Raw genomic sequence first — 8,808 nt, 5'->3', positions numbered from 1 at the left:
AATATACAACAATTCGTCTACATCAACGTAATATTAGTAATATATATGATTTTAATAATTTTAAGGATATGAAAGGCTTATAAGAAATAATATGAAAATCAATTTGATCATTTCAAACAATACTGTGCTAATGAAACACTTGCAGAAATTTTCAATAAAAAATAATAAAAATGAGATAGGATTTTCTGCAAGCCTTAATTGTTATTAGTTTTATGAAGGCACACTTAAAAAAACGGCTGCCGCTACTGTGTTTACTTATATATAAAATATTATAAATCATTTTAAGTACGCTAATCCTTACAGTCGAAAAAAATGTAATGAATTTTTAATTAAACTAAGTCCCTCTTAGTATCAAATGTCAATGTTAATTAAAAATAATTTTTGTATAATGATAAAATTCTATAGAGCAGCTTACAGACATATTGATTTTTTAGCATCAATAAGATAGCCTTAGAAATGTTAAAAAGTAATATTTTCCGAGCTCCTGTTCTTTGTTTAAAATAATATGTCAAATATACATATAATTATTTACTTTACTTTAATTGGCCTTGAAAATTGGCCTTTGTGATTAAGATTTTTGTCAACGTACTATAATAAAATATATATATTTTATTTACTTATTATCTTTATATTTTTTTTATAAATAAATATTATTGTTTGAATAAAAATACAAAGTTATTTATTTGAACTGTAATAATGATTAAACATAAAAAAATTAAAGTAGTGATTTTCATAACAGGATTTGTATGAGACATTTCTAACGTGAATAGCAAAGTTGAAGAGAGCTTAATTTTGTTTAGGACATGAAGAAAATCAAGTTCTCTAAATCAAATACAACGACACAGAATTGCTGTTACTTATCGCACTCTTTTATATACAACAATAATGTGACTATTATAAAAACATTCTTTATAGCTATTTGTGCGTTATATATAAATTTAGAGATCAAATAATCAAGTTATTAATATTTAAATGCGTTCCTGTTTCCAGAACGTTGTTGTTCCTATGAATGAAAATCAAAATAATATTGTTTTCGTTGTTCTTTATCAATTTTATTGAAATCAATAATGTGGTCATGCCGTTTTATCTTATCATTCTTATCTCCTTACATTAATTCGATTCGTGTATTTTAGTTTATGTATTTCATATTCGAAATTTTATATAATTAAACCTTATTGTATAAATATTTCTGTTATGCCGATTATTAAAGAGATGTATATTTTAATAGGAAAGTATTTTATGTGTAATGGACAATATAAAAATGAAATGATTTGAATTTCATTAACAATTTTCTACTATCATGTTTATGATTTCATTACATTGAAAATATTGCGAAATAGCATAAGTCGTTAGAACATTGGATTTTATGTATAAATAATATCAGCTACATATTTTGTTGAATTCTCCGCGTATATCTTGTCATTTAAATGAATTTAATTGAAGTGACATATCACCATTCTTCAATATCGTCATTGGATTGCTCGATGCTGCCTTGAGGCTTCTGATTAACTGTCACGTTGAGCGATAGTAGCTGCTGCATCGGTAAGCGAGGCGACAGATTCACCATACTGGCCCATTGTCCAGTGCACAGTTCAGGGAACTTCAGTTTCTTCAGGAAATGTCCTTCTAAATACCAAGGTGAGATACATGTCGGCGAATAATCCCATATCTTCATTTCGTTTAAACGAACCCATCTGAAACAATGTAACACGTGTCATAATAATTATATATATATATAATTATTATGTAGTGATGTAGGATTATTGAACATTTACTTTAATATCGTTTCATAAGAAAAAAATCAAACAAAATGTATGTATCATAATTAATGAAGTATTTTATTATTATTTGATAAGTATCTTTATTAAGGCACAGTTTACTCTAGACACAATTTACTCAGAAATAAGACATTTCACGATGAATCTTTTTAATAAGTAACTTAATACCGCAATCTTTTTGTTTATGCTGTTGGCTGATTTACGAATTGGTGTTACATTCGTCAAAACGAAAATGGGAAAGTAAAATTGAAATACTGTGTAAATAAATCAACAGAAACGAATTTTACGAAATAGCATGTTTATGATGTAGTTCCAGCTTTTATTTGTAATTGATATTTGTACTCACGCGGATATGTAGAGGGCGTGACAGTCACAGTGCCAGGGGTTGTTTGAAAGTTTCACATTAGCAAGTTTAGGCATGTAATCCAATGTACGAGACGGCATAGATGGAAACATGTTACTATCCAAGTATCTGTAAACATTCAACTTATTAACAGAACAAACAGAGTAGACATTTTGTTAACAATAATTGGATGAGTTGCCTGGTATAAACAATTAAGTTTCGTCTTTTTTCTATACATATATAAATATTTAATATATTAATCTTATTACTTACAATGTTGTAAGATTCTTTAAATTAAAAAAAGTCTTAAAATGTACTTCGTATATCTGGTTATCGGACAGTATGAGAGTTGTTAGATTTTCCAAACCACGAAATGCTGAAGCGTTTAGGTATCGCAATTTATTTTTGGACAAGTCAATTTTTTCTAAGTTTGAACAGTTGGCAAATGTGTCGTCTGGAATTTCTGATATTAAATTTCCTTTCAAATCTAAATTTCGGAGCTGACTTAAACTTTGAAACTCGAGTCCAGTCAACTGAAAGAGAATGAAGAAAATTATAAAAATCATTTTTAGACTTCTCTTGTAAAAAAATGGTTAACATAAATACTAAACATAAATTTCACGATTGCTTATCTATTCAAAATATATATATTTTAGACGAGAGCTATCAATTGACGATATCACTCCCCTGTTAACTATCATCGTTACCTTCAGGTTATTGGATCCGTCGCCTAAATTTGATATCTACTATTAACAAAGCTTTTTAACTAAAAATTAAAGAACACTTACGCTTACAATGTCGTTATTTGACAAATCTAAAAAATTTAAACAATAAAGTCTTCGAAACAGAGCGGTAGGTATGTTTCTTAAATCATTTTTATCAAGCAATAATGTCTCCAAAGAAGAAAGACTTTCAAAAGCATTCTCGGTAATATTAGTTATTTTATTATCTGAAAGTTTCAGTATTTGAAGACGATTCAATATAAATGTTGCATTTTCTATTTGTAGAATTTTATTTCTTGATAAGTCAAGAATCAGTAGCGATTTCAGGCCGATAAAAGTATCAGAAGGCATATAAATAATTTGATTATTCGATAAATCAATAGTTTCCAAATAAGAGTTGTTAACAAATAGTCTTTCTGGAAGGGTGTAAAGGAAATTATTTGATAAATCCACATGAAAAAGTCTTTTCGTGTATCGAAAGGCCTCTCCGTCAATTTCTTCTAAGTAATTTCTTTGTAGGCGGCTGAAAATATAAAAATAAAATAGGATGATGAATAGACGGATAAGTAAATATGATAGTTGAATATATGTTAATGTTGGGAATCGTATAGCACCCACATTTGTAATTCTATTTTTATGTAACAGTTTTAATTTCTATCTTCAAACATAATCAAAGTAAATTACATTTAAAACAAATCGTTACTCACAGTATTCGCAAATTAACAAGTGAATCAAAAATTCCAGGAGGCAAGAATTCAACGTGATTATCGAACATATCCAACTCTGTTAAAGAACGCATTCCTTTGAATGTCGTCTTATGTAACGTGCGGAGTTTGTTGGTTCCTAGGTCTCTGATGAAATCAAGAATGTATTCAGTCCTATGTAACATTGTATATCACCTATTTTTATATTGGCATTTACTATCATTTTAAATTTAAAATTATTAATACATGCAAAAGAAAAAAAACGTCAGTAATAGTCACTTTTATATTGTGTGTACTCATTACATACATAGTGTATAGATCCGCTGGCACGATGAGTTCTGGTGAGAGGGATGTGAGGCCGGCCCTCCAACAATTTAGGGACCGGTGAACTGAATCGCACCTACAGGAACTCTTAGAACATTGTCGCCAGCGCGATTGACTAAAACTTATTGTCCATACTGAGAACGAATTTATCCAAAAATTAACGGTTTAAATAAATATTTATATTAAAAGACCACATACATTCTATTAAATTTAACATACCGATAGAATAGCCAAAGTATTTAATAAAACAAAGCTTAGGTGCACAAGCACTATGTAACTAAACCGCAATTAAAACTATTTTGTTTATATTAACATTCTAAACGCCCTATACATAAAATTAACGCATTAGGCACACGTTGTAATTCTAGTGTAATTTAAATATTTAAGGTGATTTTGAATTTAGAATACTTTCAAAACAATACTTTACTCCTAAGTTTGTTCTGAATTTTAAACACTGTGATCAGTCATAGGAAAATTTTTGTAAGTTAAAAAACAAACACGAGTTTTCGAACTTCAGAACAATAGACTTGTGAATTACGAAAAAGAGGTTTATTTTCTTTGTAATAAAAAAAATCACTACTTTTATGATAAATAAATATGAACTATAAATAATAAAAAAAAAATAATAACAGAGCAAACATTCTAATAAATCTATGTATGATTTTTTAATTTGGAAACAATTATAAATTTAAATTTATGACTCCTTTAGCGATTTAAAAACAAATGGAATTTCGTATATTAAATAAAGTTTATTATATTTAAAAATGCCAAAATATTCTTCATTATAAACATTAAATTCTGTAGAAATTACCGGGTTGTTCAATAGACTGTAGTCGTCGGTCGAGTTTCCGCCAATGCAAGTCACTCGTGCAGCCCGTACTAATTGTTTGTCCCGGCTTGGGATTGTTACTAAATACATCCAAGACATCGCATGGTGAAAGATTACAATCTGCTTTCGAAGTGACATCAGATGCTGTGAATTTAATGTGTGCATTACAGGATTATAAAAGATCTCTGAGGCTTTCCACACTAAGCCCTAACCAAATGATTTTTTAATCTCAATAGCACAATAGAAACGCCTTAACGCTGATAACATATACATTTATAAATATTCACGTATTTTATGTGTGTGTTAAAATCTTTCTAATATATTTTATATAAATTTTCTAAGTATTAAATTCATGGTTCGTTTCTTCGCTTTCTCTTTAAAAAGGTGAAATATTTTTCGCTTCACGCATCGTTATTATAATGAATAATATAATGGATAGTCTTTATACGCCCTCTATTTCTCTTTTTATTCTACAAATATAACTTTTGGAACGTTATTTAGAAACCTTGTCAGAGTCACTGTTGTTGTATTATGATAATTATCGTCCTTGCTCGATCAAGCGAAGTTGAGGAGAAAACGGTTTTTTTTTTAACTTGTCGTTTACAATCATGTCAGCATAAGTTCATACCCGTTCATTTCGCTGGTCGCAAAACAAAAGAAATTCACAGAACATTCGCAATATAATTAAATTGCATGTATAGTTCATATTTTCATTTTTAAACAAAAAGGTTTAACCTAAATAATGCAAAGTTGGAAGGTTTTTAAAACCACAACCAGACATGTTCGGCTTGTTTTTTACAAAGACAAATAAATTTAAACCGATTCCTGCAAACCCATTTCCACTTTTTTGGAAAGGTTTTTTTTGATTTGTTTTTTTTTCGCTTTCCAAAGCTATTGTTTGTATAGTGATATATACATTTTAAAAAAATTATTCAAAGTAGTTTAATTTATAGATTTTCAATCCTTTGTCAAATCTATACATACCTTCTAAAACATATTTAGGTATATGCTTTTTCTGGTTTGCGAAAGAGCTAAATTAATAAAAAAAATCATCCCGACTGTACCAATACTAATTCCTTCACTGCTTTATAAATGCAAAATAGTTTTTAAAACATATTTTATATTATGCTTCTCTGAACATAAAATAGTAAAAAATATATTAAGATTTATGTCTATAGAATGCAATACGAACACCCAAAAAAGTAAACTATATTCCAAAACAAAAGGATTATAAATTCAGATATTTCTTTTAGTATATTGTTATATTTTTACCTAAATACTTTGTGAGAGATACCTCTTTACAATTTAATATATCTTTGAGTAACTTTTTGCAGTTTCAGATTTTAAAATGCCTTATCTCATACAATCTATTTTATATATATAGCGCAGTTCCGTATCATGATTATTATTGAAGATCATATTAGATTGAACATTAGATACGTTCATAACAAAAAAGATTTACGTAAAATACATATAAGAAAATCTCTCCACTGCAAAGTATGATGACGTCAAAGCAGAAATCATCTTCGGAACAAATATAAAATATTATTTAAAAACTTTCTTACCTTCTATTTGAATTGTTATTGTTCCTAAAATGAAAAATATATATATAATAAAATGGAAGTCCATAGCGTCACTTCGGTCTACCGATCGCGGGGGAACAAAAGTCCTAAATCGAACTACGGTTATGTTATATTTTGTAACATTATGCAACAATGCAGCACACTTGATATTTTAGACATTTATTTCATTGAAAAAAAAGATACGTGGAATAAATAATAAGTTATAATACAATAAATTTGTTTTGGATTATAATACGACGATATCGAAAAAAATAAGCAGTCAATGTTGAAGACAAAATAAACAAATGATTGCTGGGTGATCAGGTTTCCATCAGGTTGTCCATTTCAAATGTTAATTAAATTTATAAATTTACCTTTTAAAGAAATTCGTGAGTAACCCGTTCGTTATCTTATTATTCATGTGTAATCATTATCGATAACGATCTGCACCCAACATTATTGTATGCATCAACAATTTATCTTAGTTTATAAAACATCTTATCTTACTTTAAAAAAAACATCTTATCTCACTTTAAAAAAAAACAGTTTTTTATGATTAAGAAAGTCTTCTCTAGCATAGAATTGTATTTTTTTTTGCTAAAAGAGGCTTTTTAATAAGCAATTTTCGATTTATGATGTGTTTGAACACAGGATGAATATAGTTTTACTTACGATTTACGTATTTATATGTTAAAGTCAGTGCAAAAACATTATCACGACTTAGTAATGAACGGATTTTAATACAATTTTAATGGAATTACGTACAGAAAACATCTAGAAAACTGTGAGTTTCAACATTTTCATTTGAAGTTCGACGAAATATTATATAATAACTAACTATAAAACAGGCGAAATCTTCAAACTTTGGTCTAAGTATCTATTATCCTCAGGCCTAACATGGTGACAGATTGAAACTATGACAATTCAAGACTTTAGTAGACCAAAACTCTAAGTACGACTTTGTTTTATGTACGGACAGTAAGGCAGTTGCGAAGTTTTCATGCATGAACCTTATGTTCTCTGTTAATCTCGAAGATTTTAAATTATAATATTTGTAAACTTTGTTATATACGCAATGAAAAATCAATGTACAAACCAACTTATTTATTCTATAAATACTTATAATACGTAAAAGTATTTTGTTGCAAAGTAAAGTTATAAAAAATTCTTTTATTTTAATTTAAAAAGCGTGTAATATTCATCATTACGTTCCTTGATTATAAAAGAGAAACTAAATAGTAATATTCCATAACATGAAACTATCTATTATTGACTAAAACCATAAGTGAACTTTATAATAAAATATAAATATTGCTGAATACCATCCCCAGCTATATATATTAGTGATCCATAATTAACCAGTTAACTGAATTGATTGCGTCCGTCTATAAGTTCCGACAATTTCCTTATAAATATTCGTACCTATGGTGCCGTGGGGCTGATGATTCAGCAAACTAGATTTATGGCATCTGTTACAAGGCTGTAGGGAAATTTTTGGAAAGTGCTTCTGTAAGAGCCTCATAAATGAAGCGTGTCAAGTTTACATATGAATATTCTGAATCATATTTTGATGATATAAACTCTTTACACAAGAATGTATACAATTAAATCTATGTTATATATTTGTTAAGCCATAAAGGATTAGTGATTGTCCTTTAATATTAATAAATAAAGTATTAAGACGACTTGTTATTAAGTGGACTCGAGAGATACTAGTTTAATTTTATGAGAATATTTTCCGTGCTCGTTTCTTTTACGCTGCGCAATATCTCACAGAAGTAGAAATATTTACGAATTGTAGAGATGTTATCAATAGTTACGGGTTATTAGAGACGTGACATACAAGTTTACTTTCGCCGACACATTTCTTTAAATTAGTATTCAAAAAGTAACAGCTAATATAACTCTCTTCAAATTAATCAGAGTTATAATTTAGAGTAGTATTAAAATAAATAAAAAATATATAAATTTCACAAAAATACAATTAATTTAAATGTAGAATGGAAATATTTTATACTTACTACTATATTATACTTCCAAGTATCCTTAAGGAATTTTTAATTCTTCTCTGGTTTTATTTACCTACATGCTAATTAGTCTTTTCAGTTAAGTGTGAGAAAGTTACAGTCATAAAAAGAGTTATTTGAGAATTTATAGTATTAGAATTCATTTTGACTGTTGGAGTAAATGGCTGTTGGTACTTCAGATGAAGATTGAATTAGAGAGTACAATTATAGTTAAATAATATTAAGTAACAAAAATTACTAACGGAGAACTAAAATTAACAAATCCAGAAACCGTACTCTCAAAACATAGACCAAACCTTGATATAAAAAGGATGTAAAGTTTAGTCAAAATTCCAGTCTAACTTTTTTTAATTTATGGCTTTTTTTAGAACTTTGAATAGCATTGACAACTTATTTGTTTTATACCGTCATTTATATTTGAATGATTCATTTACTGGGCGGTTTTCCACACATATGTTATGGATTACAAAACTCATCTATACACATATCACACTAAAATGTTAAATACTTTATATATTC

The 8,808-nt window shown here is 28.0% G+C and overlaps 1 protein-coding gene across 1 annotated transcript; it reads right to left on the bottom strand.

Moving 5' to 3' along the window:
* Positions 1 to 707: 707 nt before the first annotated feature.
* LOC116765872 (leucine-rich repeat-containing protein 15-like) lies at positions 708 to 6,341 on the bottom strand. Its single transcript, XM_032655498.2, has 8 exons — positions 6,266 to 6,341; positions 4,683 to 4,844; positions 3,855 to 4,005; positions 3,551 to 3,694; positions 2,910 to 3,366; positions 2,395 to 2,654; positions 2,125 to 2,250; positions 708 to 1,694 (listed from the first exon to the last, which is right to left on the bottom strand). The coding sequence occupies exons 1-8, from the start codon at positions 6,327 to 6,329 to the stop codon at positions 1,451 to 1,453; spliced, it is 1,608 nt and encodes a 535-aa protein (XP_032511389.2). The 5' UTR covers positions 6,330 to 6,341; the 3' UTR covers positions 708 to 1,450.
* Between the last annotated feature and the right edge of the window lie 2,467 nt (positions 6,342 to 8,808).

Source organism: Danaus plexippus, chromosome 11, assembly GCF_018135715.1.
Source record: "Danaus plexippus chromosome 11, MEX_DaPlex, whole genome shotgun sequence".
Classification (NCBI taxonomy): Eukaryota; Metazoa; Arthropoda; class Insecta; order Lepidoptera; family Nymphalidae; genus Danaus; species Danaus plexippus.
This window is presented reverse-complemented; position numbering and strand designations above follow the sequence as displayed.

What these genes read in the sequence shown, in the direction of transcription:
- LOC116765872 (XM_032655498.2), bottom strand. Translation starts at nt 6,329, where the DNA reads ATGGACTTCCATTTTATTATATATATATTTTTCATTTTAGGAACAATA. An exon ending in AATAACAATTCAAATAGAAG is followed by an intron (nt 4,845 to 6,265) that starts GTAAGAAAGTTT and finishes TTAAATTCACAG; the next exon opens with CATCTGATGTCACTTCGAAA. An exon ending in CTTGTTAATTTGCGAATACT is followed by an intron (nt 3,367 to 3,550) that starts GTGAGTAACGAT and finishes TTATATTTTCAG; the next exon opens with CCGCCTACAAAGAAATTACT.